The following is a 23,127-nucleotide window of genomic DNA, read 5'->3' on the forward strand; positions in this document are numbered from 1 at the left end:
CACTTTTGATACCTCTGCTAATAGAACAGTTGTATAGTACTGATATGTTAAAATATACTTTGAGTTAAATGTGCCATAAATTACACAGCAGCAATTATACCAATTATAAGAGTTCCAATAAGTGCTAAGCTCTCCCAGCACATTTTAAATATCACTCAGTTCATAAAAATTTAAGTGTCAGTTCAATTTTGTAGAAATATCTGTACACCTAAAAAGGAATCCTAAATGCATAAAAGATATGATCTTCCATTCCTCTATGCAAATGAACTTTCCACTTTCCTTTATCTCTCAACTGACAAACTCTTCATAAATAAAGGTTGGTGAATTACTTAGTCCCAGGCACCCACTTAAGAGTATATATATATTAATGAAATATATAATATATATAATAAGAGTATATATGTATATATATATATATATATATATAAATGAAAGATTTAAATAGACAAATATTTAATGGTTAAACCCAACATGATGATATCACAGAAATACTAACCAATTCCTTTAAACACATATCTAATAAACACTATTCCACATCACTTTGGCAGCTTCTGCTTTTTTTTTTTTCCTTAAGAAGGAAAGTATAGAAGTGTACACAACTATTAAAAAGAATAAGAAAGAAAAATAGATCCCAAATAACAAAAATAGGCTCTAAACTGCTTAAGCAGTATAATCAAACTTTTAGGGAGAAAAAAACCCCCAAAATTCACTTAATAATCTAGAATAAAATCTAGAGGGAAATAAAATATTACAGGTACTTATTACTGGTTGGAAGAATTGCTTATGACATTTATTGACTTCTTTATATTTGTATGTATTTTCTTAAATTTTCAGCAATGAAAAAACAGTATTGTTTCATCAGTGGGAAAACATGTTTAAATTGATTTTGAAATGAAAAGTAATTAATATTAAATCTATGAAGAGTACTCTCACTTTTTGGTGTGTTTTGTGCTGCTTTAAAAAAAGACAATAATTATAAATACTCTAAATTAAGGAGTATTTAAATTGATAAAATTCCTTGATGAATATGTTGAATGAAGTTCTTTTACTTAAGTAATTTAAGTGATTCTACACGCAAATAAATTGGGTGCTTTGAAAGAACCTGCTAAAACGAAACTAAAAAATATAAGCTAAAGCTTCAAATTTATAATAAAATTTTAACATTGAGAACAAAACATATTTCTATCATCAGAAATAACAGAAAAAAGTATGAAATATATAACAGCAAATATATGACATATGCATATATACTAAGGGTAAATCAATTTAGATTCTTATTTAGAAGATCTGACAACTGATTTAGAAAAAAATTTCTAGTATATGAGGGTCATGTGAAAGATGACACAATTTAAAAATACTTCAGAAACTTTTACTTACTGCATGTTTAAGTGTACACATCTCATAAAGGACACAGCCCAAAGCCCAAATGTCACTATAGAAGACAAAAATGAGAAATTTCTTCTTAGTAGGATATTTAAAACTTTTTTTCATTTAAAGGAACATAAGCAGCATGGAAAGGTTTTGGAAAAAGATATACTACATAAAACACTTCCTTTAAAACTGGATATTGCCAACCATCACTAAATAAATGAAATGAAAATAATGGTTGTCTTAAATAATCATTTTGAAGTTTCATTAAAGAATTAAAGATTTAAAAGAATATCAAAAAGTTTCACATATATTTCATGTATTTTTATTTTGCAAAAGTCAAATGGCTTTGTTTGCAAAATGTCATGATTTAAAAAAAACACTACAAAAGCAAAACACTAACATGAAAAAAGATTAATTTACTAAAATTAAATCTAAAAGTCTATTTATGAAATATATGAAAAGTCAACTAACTAACATTGCTTGGTTGGGACTTTTCAATTAGAAAGAGGGACAGAAAATAAAGGGTGACTAAAATTCGATGGCAGGGCAGCTCTTCCCATTCACATATTACACGATCTGTAAGTCACAGTTCAGCTCAGTGATTAGGGATATGGGCTTGGGCACCAGATAATTAGTTTTGATACTGGTTCCACCACTTAATAAGCTGAGTAATTTCAAAGAATTTAGTCTATCTTTCAGAACATGGTTTCTTTATACAGAAAGCATTCAAAACAATATACAGAAAGCATTCAAAGCAATTCCTGACATATAGAATATGTTCATAAAATATTAGCTATAATTCAATAGGAAGTAACTATTGAAAATATTCTACTTCCAAGTATAACTTAAATAATACAAAGTGATTCTACTTATAGTTCCTTTAGCACGACAGTAGGGTTTTTTTTGCAATTTCCTTCATCATATATTTATATTTATATATATATATATGTTTACATATGTATATTATTGATTTTAGAATAAATCTCAAGGTTAACAAATAGAGTATAACAAGTATTTAAAGGAAAGACAGCATATCATTTTAAAGTACCTTTTATTATTATAAGGTTTGTTTTCACAGATTTCAGGTGACAGGTAGTATGGTGTTCCTATGGCAAGTTCGAGCCAGCTCTACAGTACTAGAACAACAACAACAAAAGTTATTGAAGAAATATTAAAAGATATAATAAATTTCCACATATACATAATCATTGATTGAATTTTCATTAAAGATATTATATCAAAACACAGTTTAAAATTGGTAAGTTACCTATTGAGAACTCTAGCAATTCCAAAATCTCCAAGTTGTACTGTCCCATCTTTGGTTAGAAAAATGTTCTATAAGGAAAGGAAAATAAAACATCCAAATATTGTTACAGTTCAGTTCATTTTCTGAGTCAACAGTTTTTCATAAAATGTCAGTAAAACAAATGCAAATATCTGGATATTAACATGTAAAAGAATAAATGTAGTCCCCTATCTCATACCATACATAAAATTAACTCCAAGCGGGGCACTAGACATATAAGAACAAAAAACATAAAATTCCCAGAGAAAAATGTAGGAGCAAATTTTCATGCTTTTGGGATAGGCAATGGTTTTCTTACATGCCACCAAAAGCAGAAGCAAAAAAGAAAAAGTAATAAATCAAAACCAAAACTTTTTGTCCATAAAAGGACACCATCAAGAAAGTAGACAACCCACAGAATGGGAGTAAATATACTTGCACATTACATATCTGAAAAGAACCCTTAAAGTCAACAACAAAAAGACAAAAAAATCCTACTTAAAAATAGGCAAAGGCAAATATATATTGAGTTCCATTTAATAAAATGTACAAAACACAAACACATAGAGACAGAACTACATTTGTGGTTGTCAGGGTCTAGATGGAGAAGAAATGAATCGTGACTACAAAGTGGTATTTCTTTTCTCTTTGGAGTGATAAAAATGTTTGGGAATTAGAGACTGGTAATGCTTTCACAACTCTATGAATATATTACAAATCATTAAACTGTACATTTTAAATGGGTGAATTTATGGTATGTAAAATATACATACCCTGGAAACATCCCACCCCCCAAAAAACTTGCCTAAAATATTCTAACTAGTCTAAACATAACAAGTCAACCTTAAGAGTTTCCAATAATTTACCCAACTATTTTGCATTCATAAATACAGAATTCTAATGTACTATGAAATAATGAAGTCAGGAGTTCGGTAACGGATATTAAATTTCATATGCAGTCAAAGAGACTCAAAGCCAAAATGACAGTGGAGTGGATGGACTGGGATGAAGTAAGTTTAGCAAAATGGATCAGGTGGCAGAAGATTGTGGGATTGGAAAGATGGAGTATGGAGTTCCCACTGTAGTTCCCCTTCTTTCCAACTGGTACACTATCAGGCTTCATAAGAATCTGTAGGCTAAAGAGTTAAGCAGACAGACACCTGGCTTGCTATAAGAAATTCAACCTCCTCTATGCGCTCCCTCTGGAAACAGAGGGCTCAAGTAAAACAATCATGAAGACAATAAGGGAGCAGAGAAGACAAACATTTCCCATAAAAGAGTAAGAGGGAAAAATTCAATAGACGTAAAGAAACCTAGTGCAAAGAGAAGGATTCAAGAAAATCATTAGTAAAAGAATTCACTTTAAACAGAATAAATTTAATAAAACAGTCCAACAAAAACTTTAAATATGCTTAGAAATTTCAAGAGATAAATGAAGGGATAAATATCTATTAAAAAAGAAAAAGATATTGAAACACAGCAAGCAGAAATAAAGATAGAGACAAAAAAAGCAATTAGAAAGATTGTAAAGAAAAAATAGGCATTATAATGAAAGAGTAAATAGATGGGATAAGCATTAGTCAAAAAATATTAAGGGGTTTGGGGTTAGGGATGTAGCTAAGTGGTAGGAGCACCTGACTAGCATGATCATGGTTTCTGGGCTGGATCCCCAACAGTGCCACAAAATAAGAGAGAGAAAAGGGGTGGGTGGGGGAGGGAGATGGGGGTGGGGAAGAGAGAAATAAAGAAAGAAAAAGGATTTCAGTTAATTAAGAGGTAGGAATTCACCTAGTTTGAGGAATTCGCCTAAAATGTAACACATGAAGATAAGATATGAGAGAACAAAAAAGATACTTAAGTTATAGATTAAGAAGCTCTAAGTATGTCTAAAAGAAAATCCAGAAGACCAGGAAGGTAGTGGTAAAAATCAATATTTGAACAACATAGTTGAATATTTCCCAGAGGAAAATTATGCCTATCAAAATGTACAGCAGGGCTCGGGCTGAGGCTCAGTGGTAAGAGGACTTGCTCAGCAGGTTTGAGGCACTGGGTTCAAACCTCAGCACCACATTAAAAAAATAAAATAAAGGTATTTGGTTCATCTACAATTAAAAATCTACAGCATTGCCGGGCATGGTAGCACAAGCATGTAATGCCAGTGGCTAGGGAGACTGAGGCAAGAGAATCATGAGTTCAGAGCCAGCCTGAAAAAGGGTGCACTCATACATTGCTGGTGGAGTTGCAAATTTTTTGTAACCACCTGGAAAGAAGTATGGAGATTCCTCAGGAAACTTGGAAGGACTGACCTTTTGACTCAGTTATCCCACTGACCTAGTCATCCCACTCCTAGGTTTATACCCAAGGACTTAAAATCAGCATACTACAGTAATATAGCGAAATCATGTTCATAGCAGATCAATTCACAATAGCTAGATTGTGGAACCAATCTAGATGCCCTTCCATTGATAACTGGATAAAGAACTGTTGTATATATACAAAATGGAATATTACTCAGTCATAAAGAAGAATAAAATTATGACACTAGCTGGTAAATGAATGGAATTAGAGAATATCATGCTAAGTGAAATAAACCAAGCCCAAAAAAACCAAGGTCACATGTTTTCTCTAATAAGTGGATGATGATATATAACAAATGGAGATCTAGGATGGTGCCATCACTGGTTGGTCACAGTCCTGGAGCGAGCTAGCAGGTGAGTCAGGCCGCCTACATCACGGAGGTAGGCAGGGGGCAGCTATCCTGACCAGCCAGCAGGCCAAGGACAGACGTCATACTGAGCAACCCGCCTGACCCCTGCACCTAGGTGATGCTATCACTGGTCAGTCTAGTTACGGAGCAAGCTGACGGGCGAGTCAGGCCGCTTGCATTCTGGAGGTAGCAGGCGCAGCCAACCTGCCTGCCTTGCACAGCGGGATGGTGGGTAGCCAACCCGCCCAACCACCAGGCCAAGACAGACGCCCAGCACTGAACAACCCCACCCGACCACCATGCTGAGGTCTGTCACCATCAGGAGTTAGCCAGAGGCTTCTTTATAGGCTGGTGCAGCATTTTGAATTACTCCTGAGGGCGTGCCATCATCATTGGAAGGCATGCGCCCTTCCTGAGACACCATACAGGAGGCTAGAGGACCTGTGACAAGACCCAGGAATCAAGAAAAGGAGGTACTGAGAGGACTCGGGACCAATCAGAGCCACCAGGGATATACCCCACCTAAGGCCACCACCCATAGAAGGCCAGCTTCCTAGTGAGCACCGCATTATCAAGTTCCTCCAAGACTTCAGGCTACTGAAGGCTAAGAGGTGAGTTATTGGAATCTACAGAGACATATTAGTCAATAGAGGATATCTGCAATATCCCAGAGTTTCACTACTAGAGGGGTAGATACCTAAACGATATGAGAAAACAAGGGAAGAAAATGTCCCAAACAAACCTAGAGGGTATAGCATAATATCCAATGACAGCATGGGCAGAAGAAATGTCATAAAGGGAGTTCAGAATGTACATACTCAAAAATGATCAGGGAAGCAAACGAGGAGATGAAAGAGCAAATGCAGGCATTGAATGATCACACACCAATCGACAGTTAAAAGAGCAAATATGGAGCAAAAGATCATTTCAAAAAAGAGTTAGAGATATTGAAAAAAAAAACAAACAGAAATCCTTGAAATGAAGGAAACAATAAACCAAATTAAAACTCCATAGAAAGCATGACCAATGGGATAGAATACCTGGAAGACAGAACCTCAGATATGGAAGACAAAATATTAATCTTGAAAATAAAGTTGACCAAACAGAGAAGCTGATAAGAAATCATGAACAGAATCTACAAGAACTATGGGATATCATGAAAAGGCTAAATTAAGAATTATCGGGATTGAGGAAGGCTTAGAGAAACAAACCAAAGGACTAAACAATCTATTCAATGAAATAATATCAGAAAATTTCCCAAATCTGAAGAATGAAATGGAAAATCAAGTACAAGAGGCTTATAGGACTCCAAATACACAAAATTACAATAGACCCACACCAAGGCACATTATAATGAAATGACCTAACGTACAAAAAAAGACAGAATTTAAAAGGCAGCGAGAGAAAAGAATCAAATTACATTCAGGGGGAAACCAATATGGATATCAGCAGATTTTTCAATCCCAGACCCTAAAAAGCTAGAAGGCCTGGAACAACATTTTTCAGCTCTGAAAGAAAATGGATGCCAACCAAGAATCTTATACAACAGCACAACTTACCTTCAGATTTGAACGATGAAATAAAATCCTTCCATGATAAACAAAAGCTAAAAAGAATTTACAAAAAGAAAGCCGGCATTACAGAACATTCTCAGCAAAATATTCCATGAGGAAGAGATGAAAAACAATGATATAAATCAGCAAAGGGAGGAACTACCCTAAAGGGAACAAACCAAATAAAGGAGAATCAAGTCATGTCAAAAAAAAAAAAAAAAGGGCCAAATGACCGGGGAATACAAATCATATCTCAATAATAACCCTGAATGTTAAAGGCCTGAACATCATCAATCAAAAGACACAGACTGGCAGACTGGATTAAAAAGAAGATCCAACAATTTGCTGCCTGCAAGAGACTCATCTCATAGAAGAGATTCCCACGGACTAAAGGTGAAAGGATGGGGAAAAACATACCATGCACATGGACACAGGCAAAAAAGTTGGAGTATCCATCCTCATATCAGATAATGTGGACTTCAAGTCAAAGTTAGTCAGAAGGTTAAAGAAGGACATTTCATACTGCTTAAGGGAAGTATAAATCAGTAAGACATAACAATCATAAAGTATCTATGCCCCAAACAGTGGCTCATCCATATATGTCAAACAAATCCTTCTCAATGCCAGAAATCAAAATAGACCACAACACAATAATATAGGTGAGTTTAACACACCTCTCTCACCACTGGACAGATTCTCGCAAACAAAAATCGAACAAAGAAACCATAGATCTCAATAATACAATCAATAATTTAGACTAGATGGACATTTATAGAATATACCATCCAACCAAAGAACGATACACTTCTTCTCAGCAGCACATGGATCCTTCTCGAAAATAGACCATATATTATGCCACATAAGCTAATGTTAGCAAGTACAAGAAGATAGAGATAGTACCTTGTATTCTATCGAGTCATAATGGATTGAATTAGAAATAAATGACAGAGTAAAAAAACAGAAACTACTCCAACACCTGAAGATTAAATAATACGCTATTGTATGATGAATGGATAAGCAGAAAACATCAGGGAAGAGATAAATTCTTAGAGGTCAATGAGAATGACGATACAACATATCAAAATCTCTGGGACACTACGAAAGCAGTACTAAGAGGAAAATTCATTGCATGGAGCGCATTCCAGAAAAGGAATGAAAAGTCAACAATTAAATGACCTAAACATTACAGCTCAAAGCCCTAGAAAAAGAACAGAGCAAGCACCAAAAAGTAGTAGAAGACAGGAAATAGTTAAAATCAGAGCTGAAATCAACGAAATGAAACCAAAGAAACAGTCAAAAAAATTGACAAAATAAATACCTGTTCTTTGAAAAAATAAAACAAAATTGATAAACCCTTAGCCACACTAAGCAAAGAGAAGGAGAGAGAGAAACCAAGTTACTAAAATTCAGAATGAACAAGGAAATATCACAACAGACATGAGTGAAATACAAAACATAATTAGAAGCTATTTGAAAATCTATACTCCAACAAAATAGAAAATCTTGAAGACATCAACAAGTTCCTAGAGACATATTAATTAACTAAACTGAACAAGGAGACAGACCAATTTAAATAGATCATTTCAAATAATGAAATAGAAGAAATCATCAAAGCCTACCAATAAGAAAAGTCCGGGACCAGATGGGTTTCTCAGCCGAGTTCTATAAAAAAACCTTAAAGAAGAGCTCATTTCCAATACTCCTCAAGTATTCTATTAAATGAGAGGAGAGAACCCTCCCAAACTCATTCTATGAAGCCAATGTCACCACTGATACCTGAATCCAGACAGAGACACATCGAGGAAAGAAAATTTCAGACCAATATCCTTAATGATCATTGATGCAAAAATTCTCACAAAATCTTAGCAAATCGCATCCAAAAATATAGTAAAAAGATAGTGTACCATGGGTTTTATCCCAGGGATGCAAGGTTGGTTCAACATCAGGAAATCAATAAATGTCATTCACCATATCAATAGACTTAAAAGTCAAGACTCATATGATTATTGCGAAAGATGCAGAAAAGCATTTGACAAAATACGCATCCCCCTTCATGCTCAAAACACTGGGAAAAAATAGGGATAGTGTGAACATTCCTTAGCATTGTAAAGGTCACCTATTCTAAGCCCATGGCCAATATCATTCTAAATGGTGAAAAACTGAAAGCATTCCCCCCTAAAAAACTGGAACAAGGCAGGAATGTGCTCTTTCCCCACTTCTATTCAACACTGTCCTCAAAACTCTAGCCAGAGCAATTAGACAGACCAAGGAAATTAAAGGGATAAGAATAGGAAAAGAAGAACTCAAACTATCCCTATTGTTGATAACATGATTATATATTTAGAGGAAACAGAAAATTCCACCAGAAAACTTTTAGAACTCAGAAGTGAATTCAGTAAAGTAGCAGTAATAATATTAATGCTCATAAATTCAATGCATTTTTATACGATTTCAAATAATGAAATAGAAGAAGTCATCAAAAGCCTACCAACAAGAAAAGTCCAGGACCAGATGGATTCTCAAGCCAAGTTCTACAAAACCTTTAAAGAAGAGTTCATTCCAATACTCCTCAAAGTATTCCATGAAATAGAATACTCTTCAGAAAGAGAAGTTAGGAAAAATACCCCATTCACAATAGCTTCGAAAAAAATAAAATACTTGGGAATCAATCTCACAAAAGAGGTGAAAGACCTCTACAATGAGAACTACAGAACACTAAAGAAAGAAATTAAAGAAAACCTTAGAACATGGGAGATCTTCCATGTTCTTGGATAGGCAGAACTAATATTGTCAAAATGGCCATACTACCAAAAGCGCTATACAGATTCAATGCAATTCCAATTAAAATCCCAATGACGTACCTTACAGAAATAGAGCAAGCAATCATGAAATTCATCTGGAAGAATAAGAAACCCCCAAATAGCTAAAGCAATCCTTAGCAGGAAGAGTGAAGCAGGGGGTACCGCAATACCAGACCTTCAACTATACCACAAAGCAATAGTAACAAAACGCATAGTATTGGCACCAAAATAGACAGGTAGATCAATGGTACAGAATAGAGGACACGGACACAAACCCAAATAAATACAATTTTCTCATACTAGACAAAGGGGCCAAAAATATGCAATGGAGAAAAGCAGCCTGTTCAACAAATGGTGCTGGGAAAACTGGAAATCCATATGCGTCAGAATGAAACTAAACCCCTATCTCTCACCCTGCAGAAAATTAACTCACAATCAATCAAGGACCTTGGAATCAGACCAGAGACCCTGCATCTTATAGAAGAAAAAGTAGGTCCAAATCTTCAACTTGTTGGCTTAGGATCAGACTTCCTTAACAGGACTCCCATAGCACAAGAATAAAAGCAAGAATCAATAAGTGGGATAGATTCAAACTAAAAAGCTTTCTCTCAGCAAAGGAAACTATCAGCAATGCGAAGAGAGAGCCTACAGAGTGGGAGAATATCTTTGCCACTCATACTTTAGATAGAGCACTAATTTCCAGAATATATAAAGAACTCAAAAAACTCTACACCAATAATACAAATAACCCAATCAACAAATGAGTTAAGGAAATGAACAGACCCTTCACAGAAGAAGATCTAGAAGCAATCAACAGATATATGAAAAATGTTCAACATCTCTAGTAATAAGAGAAATACAAATCAAAACTACCCTAAGATTCCATCTCACCCCAATTAGAATGGCGATTATCAAGAATACAGTAACAATAGGTGTTGGAGTGGATGTGGGGGAAAAGGTACACTCATACATTGCTGGTGGGGCTGCAAATAGTGCAGCCACTCTGGAAAGCAGTGGGAGATTCCTTAGAAAACTTGGAATGGAACCACCATTTGACCAGCTATCCCACTCCTTGGCCTATACTCAAAGGACTTAAAATCAGCATACTACAGAGATACAGCCACATCAATGTTCACAGCTGCTCAATTCACAATAGCCAGATGTGGAACCAACCTAGATGCCCTTCAATTGAGAATGGATAAAGAAACCGTGGTATGCATATACAATGGAATATTATCTCACCTATAAAGAATAATAAAATTATGGCATTTGCAGGCAAAATGGATGAAACTGGAGAATATGCTAAGTGAGATAAACCAATCTCAAAAAACCAAAGGACGAATGATCTCACTGATAAGCGGATGACGACACATATAGGGGATGGGAAGGGGGCAAGAATGGAGGAAGGAGGGAGTCTATAGAGGGATAAGAGGGGTGGGAGGAGTTGGGGGAAGAAAAAAAAATAACAGAAAGAATCAAAAACTATTACCTAGGTAAATGTACGTTACACAAATGGTATGCCTCTACTTCATGTACAACAGAGAAACAAAATGTATCCCATTTGTTTACAATAAAATAAATTTTAAAAAAATGGAGGGTGGTGGTGGGGTAAGAGAAGAATGGACGAACTGTGGATTGTGTAGAGGGAAATGGGGCAGGAGGGGTGGGGGAAGGAAAGATGGTGAACTGAGACAGATATTATTACCCTATGTACTTGTATGATTACATGAATGATGTGAATCTACATTGTATACAACCACAGAAATGAAAAGTTGTACCCCATTTGTGTACAATGAATCAAAATGCAGTCTGTAAAAATAAATAATAAAATTCTGTAGGAAAATAATTCCCTACCAGTAATTTTTTGTTGTTGTTGTTCTACCACAAAGCCATACTCCCTTTTTATTTTTTGAGAGAGTCCTCACTAAAATGCTGAGGCTGGCCCTCTTGGTTCAGCTTATAGGAGTGTGCCACCATCACACCTAGTCCCTTAACTGGAAATTTATATCCATTAATGAGAACGAATGGAATCTTCGTTCTGAAGTAATCTTCAGACACACAACATCTCAAAAATTCTACCTTCCACACATTAATTTTTGATATTTGTTCCATGACAGGGAGAGAGAAAATCAAGAAAGAGGAAGATATGAAAAGTAAGCAGGTGATCTAACAGAGAATTATTAATCCCAGAGGAGGATTTCTAGGACTAGACTGAAGGGGGAACATGAAGAGAGACAATCTAATGCACACTGAACAGGGCTCAAAATCAGGCTCAGTACAGGTTCCATGTCTTTATCCATTCAGAAGTTACTAGTAACAGAATAAACATACCTGTGATTTTATGTCTCGATGAAGAATTTTTCTGTCATGTACATGTTTGAGAGCTAAACATATCTGTACAAACCAGTCCAAAATCTAGGGAGAAAAATCGAATCTATCACATCTTTTAAAATTTACATTTCATGTTATCTTTCTTTGACACTAAAAGGATTCAGGAATATATGGTGTTAAGGAAAACTAAATTGCTTAAAAAAATTTTAGGCTACAATTTCTTTTTATTTTATAGACACTAAACATTAAGTAGCTATTCAAGAAGGCCAACTTACAGAACATAAGTATAGCACTTGCCTAACATGAGAGGCCCTAGGTTCAATCCCCAGCACTGATTCCAACACTTCTGCCAAAATTTTTATATATATAAAAGATACATACAAAACATATATACACACACATAAAAACATAAATATATACGAAATTTATTTATGATCATGAAGAGGGAGACCATTAGAAAATAGTTGGTAATAAGGTAAAAACAGGGGCATGACCTTTTAAAATCTTTGTGGACAAAGGTCACCAATAATTATTCAAGAGAATATACTTCATCACAGACTTAGGTTACTTCTTAACTTGACAAATTTTTATCCAGTTAAGTGCAAATAAGGAAGTATCACTAAAGAGAATGGTTGAGAACCACTGTGTTTCACAGGTCTTCCTGTTCCCTACTTTCCTTTAGAAGTGACAAAATGTCCAAATCTCAGACCTATGTTATCCTAACAAGCTGGCCTCTGGCCTTTATTTTTTCTTGCTCAATGCCCAGAAAGTAGTTATATCCCACAAAAATTCTAAGATGAGAAGATACAAACACATGTGTACACACACATCATTATGTACTAAAAATATTTATCTTGCTGGACGCAGTGGGGCATGCCTGTAACCCCAGTGGCTCAGGAGGCTGAGGCAGGAGGATAGAGAATTCAAAAAAAAGCCTCAGCAAAAAAGAGGAGCTAAGCAACTCACTGAGACCCTGGCTCTAAATAAAACACAAAATAGGGCTGGGGATGTGGCTCAGTGGTACAGTATCCCTAAGTTCAATCCGTGGTACCACCCCCCAAAAATTTTATCTAACAGTAAAATCAAATCTGTATTTTAAAATAGAATATCATGACATTTTATAGCAATTAGGGATAAATAAAAATCAGCATAGGCAATAGAAAAGCACACAATTAAAATTAAAAAGGGGGGATGATGAGAGATGGAACAGGAACTTAGAGAAGGAAAAGACCACAGAACATAGTTGGAGAACATTTAAAGAAGCTGGGACTGTGCTGAGCCTGAAAAAAAAAAAAAAAAAAAAAAAGGTAGCTTATGAATAACAGAGAGTTGGGGGAAAGACATTACCAAAATAAAATAAGTAATCAGAACTATAAATGACAGACAATGAAAGAGATAAATAAAAACCAAAGTACATGCTCAATAAGTGTCTCCTAAATTTAACAAAAAAGGTGGAAATTTAGGAAATAATAGAAAAATGTAAAGCTGCTTAGTAGGGTAGGGTCATATTTTATTGATCTTGGAAATCAAAACAGAGATTAGATTTAACAGCTGCCAATGCAAAGCTTCCAGAGCTAGAGTTATCTAGCAAAGCTGCCTTTTACAAAGCTATGACCAAGCAGCAGTAAACCATATTGTTAGGATCTTGAAAAATAAAACACTTAGAATGAGTAACTGTTATATACACACAACCAGGAATGGTAAACACATGCCTGTAATGCCAGCTAGTCAGGAAGCTGATTTAGGAGGATCACAAGTTTGAGGTCAGCCTGGGCGACTTAGCAAGATCGTATCTCAAAATAAAAAAATCAAAAGGGCTGGGATGTAGCTCAGTGGTAAGTGTTTGCCTCTCATGTGAGAGGCCCTGGGTTCAATACCCGATTAACACAAAGAAGGAAAAAAAATTATACAAATATACATATACACACAGGATACACATAAATATACATACACACATAGGATATAACATAATAACATACAAAAATATATTGTTACAGACTAGAAATGAGATAGAAAACTATACAAAGGTAGGAGGTAAACAGAAATGAGTCAAAGGTATTGGATATATCAGACTGCCCAGTTATTACAATTAACATTTGTAGTTAGAAATCGATACACACATAAATCTTCCAAACTTTGAGCTATTTCTCAAAAATGGAGTGGGAATCAAGCTCTTACATACGAACTTACCTGATCCTCTTGAAACAAAATGCCTTTCTGAGCATTTATCCTCTTAAACAGATCTCCTCCTTCACAGTAATCCATCACTATGTAGAGAGAGCCATTTTCTACAAAATATAAACATTATATATTCCATTTTTAAAAATGTATATCAATGACTCAACTAACTTAAAAGTACTTAAAAGTCTACAAAAAAGTAGCTGTTCAGAAAAAAAAAAATACAGAACCACACTCAAAAGAATTAAGCTGCAAGTTCCAGGTACAACTGTTATAAAGATTGTACGATGACAAGTTATTGGCACTCCATTATGTTTTTTTTTTAAACCAACAATACACTATCCTATTGAAGAAAGGTTCACAATGACATTAACATATCTAGAATATAGATAAAATGCAGATATTTGATTTCATTCAATAATGAATAAAATAAGCTCCTTAAATGTCATATGCAGGGCTGGGCTGTGGTTCAGTGGTAGAGCGCTTGCCTAGCATGCATGAGGCACTGGGTTCAATTCTTAGCACCACATATAAATAAATAAATGGTCCATCAACAACTAAAAAATATTTTTAAAATGTGATATACAAAATCATACCTTTCTACCTATTTGTCAGATATGAATTATTTTAGTTTCCAAATAACCACTTTCAGTTTTATCCACTTGAATCAATTACTTATAATAAATGCAAGTATATATTGTGATAAAATCTGAGTTTTCTGATATTTTACTCTTTTAAAAAAAAACTATGCATAACTTGTGAATGAAAATAAGAAGGGGCACTGCCCTATTCACCTTTACATCCTGATCCATGAAGAAAGAGACTTTCATGCCTCTTCCAAAATTGGAAGGGACTAGAAAAACACTTTAAATCATTCTTTTCACTCCTATGTCTTTTCATAAGAGGAGCCAATATCTCCTCCTCCTCTTCTTTTTTTTTTTTTTCCAAAGTGCAAATAGGGTGTATTTCACAGTAACAGAATAACTGGATTTTTTTGTGTGTCAAATAAATAGGGCATTCTCTTTAAACAACCATCTCTCCTCACTTTGTGGCTGGTTCAGGAACAAATGAGCAAATCTTCATGCATTCAGGGGGCATGATGCTTAAAAGGGAGGGGTAGAGTAAAGGGCCAGAAGCAGGCTATGATCAGCATGCAGAGTTGGGGGTCCTTTGTTCTCAGTCCACCCTGCAGCCCCCAAATGGCATGAGGGTATGAACATGCACTCTACAGCTCGAGCTGAGAAGCCTCTCATAGAGAGAAGAGAGACTAGAGGGAAAACAAATTCCAGAAACACTAGCAAGAGAACAGAGGGGCTTCCTCCCTGAACCCCAGCAGCAGTGGGCTTTCCCTGAAGCCACCAAATCCTGGAGGCCTGCTGTTAGGCTCCTGAAGTCAGAAGTGGCAACAGAATGACCAAGGACAAGGAAGGCGATCCTGGCTGAATGAAATGTGGGCTGACAGGTGTGACAGTGGCCTTCCAGGGCTAAGCACAGACTAAGGGAAGGAACCTGAAGTCAGGGGTTAAGTCAGGCCCGGTAGGGCCTCTTGGCCACTGGGAAGACAAGTGGCTGGTCTGACGGAGCTCACAAGACTGTGTGCAGAATGGCTGGACTGCAGTAAAGGAGGAGACCAGAGAGTCCCTGTGGGAAGGAGCTACTAAAGTGAAACAGGAACAAGGGGGAACACCCCATGCTCCCAAGGACAGCCCCAGAAATGGTAAGAGGGGTACTATGGGTTGAGCTTGTGTGGGAAGCCGGGGGGACACCCCTCCAGAGGCCAGGGGCTTCATCTCTGGAGGCTTCAGATGCCACCCGGAGCATGCACTGCCCAAACTCGATGGCACCCCCTGCCGTGAAGGTCATCTAATATGAAGCAGAGCCTTCCCAGTCACCTCCTGCTTCAGCCTTCTTCACCGTTCCCTTGATGTAGTTTGTACCAAACACAGGCTGCTTGATCTCACAGTTCTTCAGGAGATAAAATGGCATATCCTTCCCCTTGGACAGAAAGATGACCTGGTAAGGGGTAAAGTGGACAGTGCCCTTCTTGGTCCCTTTGAAGGTTTCTGGAACATTCTTCATGTCATTAAATGCAAGTTCCACATGATCATAGGACATTAGTATGCTCTCAGTGTTGTTGACAATCATTCAGCCACCCTCTGAGTGGCCCTTGTTGAGGGCCATACTCTCTCTGAGAGGGGTACTGAGACTCATCCCAATATCACTTCTAACATTTACTGAACCACTACTTACTAGTGAAACTATCATAATTCAAAGAATCATTTCCCACTTCTGATTTCCTCACTATCTGTCATATGGTCTTATTCTTAGTAATACTTTACACTTTGTGGTGGTGTGTTCATGGTCTCATATCCACCTTATTTTGCTACTCTGCTTGTAATACACCATTAGAATTGAGAACTTGGAGCCAGGCAAGGTGGAACACACTTGTAATTCCAGGAGTGTAGGAGGCTGAGGCAGTAGTTCAAAGCCAGCCTCAGCAACTTAGTGAGGCCCTTAGCAACTTAGCAAGACTGTGTCTCAAAATAAAATATATAAAAATGGGTTGGAGATGTGGGATCTGGGGTTAAGTTCAATCCCTGGAACCAAGAAAAAAAAAATGAGAACTTCTATTAATAAGCTAAGAATGTGCATAACTCTTTATGATTTACTCTTTTATATGAAAGATCATACAAATATACATGTAAGAAATTACAATGTGAAAAAGAAAACAAAATGTACAATTCAGTATTACATATATATAGATATTATATATATAAAACGTTACTATTTATGTAGCATAAGAAGCAAAAATTACATACAGTATGTTATCCTTTATATGTGCTTATTAATGCTTAGACTGTTTTGGAAGGAAACAAGACAGGGGTAATAGTGTTAACTTCAAGAAAAGAACAAAGGTATGCCAAGTATAGCAAAAGAAGACAAGCTTTCTACTATTCTGTAATATCTGAATTTTGTACAATATGTATATAATAAAAGATAAAAATAATAAAAAGATAAAAACAAAAATATATCTGTAGGGGGTGTTAATAGGACCTGAGAGAGGGATGGAGAAGCAATCCTCCCTTTAAAGGAATGGAGCTTTAAAACATGAACTCAGTAATACATACTGCCACTAGATAGTATTACTTTTTAGATTAATACTTATTTTAAATGTAAGTTTAACAGTAATGTCTCCACTGTAAAGTAAATACTAATCTATTCTTTATTCCAACATCTTACCACCAACTTTTTACCAGGCATTCTGCCAGGGATACACAAATACAAGACACAACTTTATCACCAATAAGCTTGTACACTAATAAAGGCCCTCCCTGAGGTCAAACCAAAATTTCCACCTAGAAACGACTTGAAGCTAGAGCCAAAAGGCTTATAAATCAAGTGAAAAAACCCTAATGAATGTTAAAGAAAAATTCAGAGAAAAATGGTAATGGGGAGTGAGTTATAATCAGTAAAGCATGCACCCTTGGTTGGCAAACCCAATGGCCAATTAGAGCACTCTTTCCACTTCACCATTCCTCAATTTAGAAGCTTAAAAAAAAAAAAAAAAAAAAAGCCAGATGTTTTAATTCCCATTTCCATCAAGTTAGAGATAATCATTTGACTCTGTTTGGATCAGTAAAATCAAAAGTAATTCTGAAGAGTGGCTGTTGCTACCATTTACTCTTCTTTGGCCTTGGATGCAGACATGTGCCTGTAATTGCAAAAGCTGTCTTGGGACAAGAAAGCATGAAGCTAAAAAACTTATATACTAGGGATGGCAGCGTAGACTCACAGCCTGGATTTTGGTAACACAGATGAGCTGCCATATATGCCCTGCCATAGGTCTGCTTATCTTAAGACTTGTTAGGTGAGAGTATCTTTCTCACTTAAACCAATAGTAGTCAGATTTTCTATTACCTGCAGCCAAAGTATTCCAAATTTAACTCCTATGAGAAGTTTTTTTTCATGCAGGTTAATTAGGTATTGGCAGCAGCAATGGGGAACAAGTAGAATGCCAAACTCTATCTCAACATGAGATTGGCATGCTTTCATAAAGCTATAAAAACTAGAAATAAGAAATCAAGATGACAAATACAATAAATGAAAGCAATTAGAAGATGACAAAGACAAGCAAAAAGAGAATTACATATAAATAATGGAAGCAGAAAAAAAACTATACCATATATAAATATACACTTAAATATTTGGTTGTACAAGGCAATCCACCATTTTCCTAATCATAAGATCAAAATTTTTACTTATATGCATTTATAAATGGAAGGAAATCAGATGAAATACTCAAATGCCTACAATAGTTAATATTAGAATCTATTTATACATTTATATTTTAAATTATACACACGCATACACACACACACACACACACACACACACACACACGGAAATATTGTCTTTTTCCCACTTTCAAATTTAATGAAACAATTTTATCCAAACTATTCCAGTTTATCTTTGAGTCAATGCCTTTTACTGATTCATCTATCTGTTTTTCCAGTACACATGATCTGTGCTTAACAGAAAAAAGAGAATTTTTAAATCTGTTTTTCTCATGCACTAATTCCCAGGTACATAATATCGAGATTTTAAATAAATCTCTCTTGGGTCTAGTACGGTATCTCAGAGGTAGTGTGCTTAGTATGTATACATACACACACGAATCAAGGAGGTGGTATGTGTGATTGCCGTAACATTTCATACTCCATTATAAGTGAGTATGGAATTGGATATTCTCAGAATATCAGTCAGATATTCTCAGAAATACAATATTAATGGCACTAAGGGAGTACAGTATTCATAAACTCTTCATGAGAAAAATCTGATAAATTGAACCAACCAAGAGATGAGTACAAATAACTCAGGAATGGGAACACCAAACTATAAAACAACAGTGGGAATTAAATGTTTAAATATAGATCCCAAGTTAAATAATTGTATAATTTCAGAATGAAGTAAATTATTTTTTTACCATGTCAATATGAACAAAAATCAATGGGAATGAACTCTAAATTTCCTAATTTCCTCATCTTTCATGACAAGACATTCAAAATGTCAAAACTAGCATTTTTTAGCCAACTTGCTTATTTTAAAAAATGACAAAATGTTTGCATATGTAAATTCTTAACTATTAAACAATAATTATTTGTATGTGAAAGTTCCCAAAAGCTCTGAGAGAAATTGAAGTCCAAAGGGCTATATGGAATAAAATGAGAAGATGATTTTGTAAAGCAAAAATATGGACTTGATCAAATATATAGAATGTGCAGATAAAAACTACTACACCATATAATTTTCAGAATGAACTTGGAAGTCAGGGCTGGTGAGTTTGTGAGGCATAGAAACTCTCTTTAGCTTAAGAATTCCACTCATACAAAAATATGCTATAGTACACAAAGACACCTGTACAAGCATGTTCAGTGCAACATTATCTGTAACAGTGAAAACCCAAAAGCCACCTAAGTATCTGGAACAGAAAAATAGCTAAATAAATTGTGATAGAGCCATACAATGCATATGATAGAATACACTGCAGTTATTAAAAGATAACAGCATCCATGAGATATAAAGTGAAAGGAAAATGATACAGAATTAGGGCTGGGGCCATAGTTTTGTAGTAGGGTGCTTGTCCAGAATGCACAAAGGCTTGTGTCTGATACCCATAATCAGAAAAACAAAATAACAACAAAAAGCAGAAATACATGTATATTCACTTAAAAACCATTAAAGCTATGTGAATATGTATGATTTTCTGTATATGCTTGTGTGTAGGGGGACTCATCGATGGTTCCTGGCTCATTATGTCCAAAGTCTTTATTTTCTAAGTAACTAGAATAATGTTGGGGTGCTTTAGGAAAGTCTCTGTTTTCTCTGTTCTTCTTTTTCCTATTCCTTTTTTTCTCTAAGGCAGGTAATAGAAACCAGAATTTCTCTTCCCAAGACAGGTCACAGAAACCAAAAATATACTCTAATCTTCCTGTTTTGCTGTCTTTGAACCACCATTAATAAATTCTCTGATAAAAACTCTATTTGCTCCAGACATGGTGGCACAAACCTGTAATCCCAGCAACTCCAGAGGCTAAAGCAGGAGGACCAAGTTCAAGACAAGTGTCAGCAATTAAGTGAGACCCTCAGCAATTTAACAAGATCATGTGTCAAAATAAAAATGACTGGGGGTGTAGCTCAGTGGTAAAGTGCCCTGGGTTCAATCTCCAGTACTGCAAAACAAACAAGCAAACAAAGAACCCTCCCTGCCCCCTGGCAAAAAAATATCGCAGAAGGATTCCTACCCATTACCAGGAAAGAAAGATGCACAGACAGGCCAAGAAAAATCTCAACAGACAGATCATGCTGCGTCTCCCTTCCCTCAGTCTATTGGCATTAGAATACACCCTTTTTGCCCTACCCCATTTCAATACAGTTATCTATGTTTCATCATGGATACCTAAGAGAGAGACTACAAAATTCCAAAGGACAGGGTTCTGAGAGCTTCTGGATAGCTGACCATATGAAGGCTTGCAGAAAGATGAACAAGACTCATCCATGAGCCAGGAGGGTAATGCACCCCAACTTCAGCTCAGAGTATTTCCAGACCTTGTCCTATGTACCTCTTTAATCTGGCCACTTATTTGTATCCCTTAAACTATCCTTTATAGTAAATCGGTAAATATTTTCCCCTGCATTCTGTGAGCCACTTTAGCAAATCAAATGAAACTGTGGGGGTAGGGAGGTGGGCAGACCTCCCTTCGTAGCCAGTTAGGCAAAAGTTCCAGAGGTCTGGACTTATGAATGGGTTGAAATGGAGACAATCTTGGGGACTGAGTCCTCAATCTTGAATTGGATTAATCTTTTGAGGTCAGAGAAGTTTTCTGTATTGTGGCACAAGAGCAGAGGAAAAAATAAGGCACTTTATTTTTCCTAATACAATATATTTTGCATAGGCATAGAAAATAAAGATTAAACACTGAATTGTTAATAGCACTTATTCCTAGGGAGTGGGAATGAGGATGCAGTTATAGAAACAGAGTACTTAACTTCTAGTCATGCATGTCTATGCTTTTTTAATATGTTATCATGAACATGTATTCCTTTAAACTTAATAGTAATAATAAAACTTTGAAGAATGTGTCATCCTTTTTAATCATTCAGATGTTTCTACTTGTAGCAACAATATAAATACAAAATATCTGCTGGAAACTTGTCAACATACACTCAAAACCTTTTAACTTGATTAAACTGTGGCACTAAGACGGGTGCAATGGCTCACACAAGTAATCCCAGCAACTTAGGAGGCTGAGGCAGTAGGATCACAGGTTTAAAGCCAGACTCAGCAATTAAAAAGGCTCTAAGCAACTCAGTGAGACCCCATCCAAAAATAAAAGGGACTGGGGATGGGGCTCAGTGGTTAAGTACCCTTGGGTTCAACCCCTGGTACCAAAAAAATAAACAAAATTTAAAAATAAAATAAAATTGTGGAGCTAAAAGAAAAAAATTAAAAGACAGATGGTGGGGGGAAATAAATAAGGGAATCTAAAGGTCCTGAGAAGAAAGTATGGCTAACATTTTACTTTCACATAAGATAAAAATCTGTAATTCACTGTCATCATAAAAATTAACAGTATATAATGTGTTAATTTAACAATATTTTTTAAAAGTATGTTTTCATTTAGTAGGTATTAAGTTTATCTAGGAACAAAGTTATTTTAGCTGTAATTCAGACTCTGAAACTGTGATATAACTTTGAAATAGTCATTTCAATTGTGTTTGTAATTTACAGGGATTTTTGATAATAATGGGAGTGATATTTGAGTAGGACTTCAATGAATCACCTTGAATTGCCTTTAAAGAAGCTTTGCCTTAGCTTACTTCCTACATTATCAAATATAATAGCATATAGCTCTAAACAGCCATTATAGCTATTATATTTTAAGAATCTGAGAAAACTTTCAATATATTTCAATATTATAATGAGGTATAGAGGAACATACAAATACAAAGGGTACTTTCTAAAGAAAGTTTTCTCAGTGGTAGTGTTTGCAGTATTCATTTAAAGGTAGTTTAGATTAAAAATATGTTAATTAGGGCTGGGGCTATCACTCAGTGGTAGAGCACTTGCCTAGTCTCATCTAGGCCTGGGTTCAATAGTCAGCAACATTTTAAAAAACGTTAATTACTGTTTTTGCTTTTCCAAATTCTTATACTTACTACACTGCTCCTTTTTAAGCAATCACTAATAACAGCAGGCAGAATTAAACTACTGGGGATATGGTATGGTGTCAGTATTATCCTAGAATCAAATTGATATTTATATGCATATAAGATGAAGCAAAAATATAATCTATTTTTTTTTTCGCTTGAGAATACATTCACAAAAATGATTCCTTATAAGGAAAATATCCAAAATTATCAATGGCTTAGGACTTATTTTGAATTGTCTTGCAAAATTTTTCTAACCTTCAAATGATTCTCTATACTGGACAATATTTGGATGCTTCATGTTTGCCAAGACAGCAACTTCTCTCCTTGATTCTTCCCTTTCTTTACTGGACATCTTAAGTGGGAGAAAAAAAAGAAAATTGCAAATTAAATCATTAGTAAGAGAGCTAATTTAGAAAATAATAGCATTAATATAATCCAATCAACAAAACATAGCAAGGAGTTAAAAAGAATGAGCTGCCAAGCATGGTGACACATGCGTGTAATCCCAGTGGCTTGGGAGGCTGAGGTAGGAGATTCTCCAGTTCAAAGCCAGCCTCAACAACTTATCAAAGACCTAAGCAATTTAGCTAGACCCTGTCTCAAAATAAAAATATATAAAAGGCTGGGGATGTGGCTCAGTAGTTAAGCACCCCTTGGTTCAATCCCTGGTACCAAAACAATAATAATAAT

At 35.5% G+C, this 23,127-nt stretch overlaps 1 protein-coding gene across 1 annotated transcript in view; it reads right to left on the reverse strand.

Annotated features, from left to right (window-relative positions):
* Nek1 (NIMA related kinase 1) overlaps window positions 1-23,127 on the reverse strand; it is a 223,133-nt gene that overhangs the window by 190,592 nt on the left and 9,414 nt on the right. The window contains 7 exon segments of the mRNA XM_047550153.1: window positions 1,378-1,432; window positions 2,420-2,481; window positions 2,483-2,507; window positions 2,639-2,706; window positions 12,049-12,132; window positions 14,239-14,336; window positions 22,693-22,789. Of these exon segments, the coding sequence (XP_047406109.1) occupies window positions 1,378-1,432; window positions 2,420-2,481; window positions 2,483-2,507; window positions 2,639-2,706; window positions 12,049-12,132; window positions 14,239-14,336; window positions 22,693-22,789 (489 nt within the window).

This window comes from Sciurus carolinensis, chromosome 4, assembly GCF_902686445.1.
Source record: "Sciurus carolinensis chromosome 4, mSciCar1.2, whole genome shotgun sequence".
NCBI lineage: Eukaryota > Metazoa > Chordata > Mammalia > Rodentia > Sciuridae > Sciurus > Sciurus carolinensis.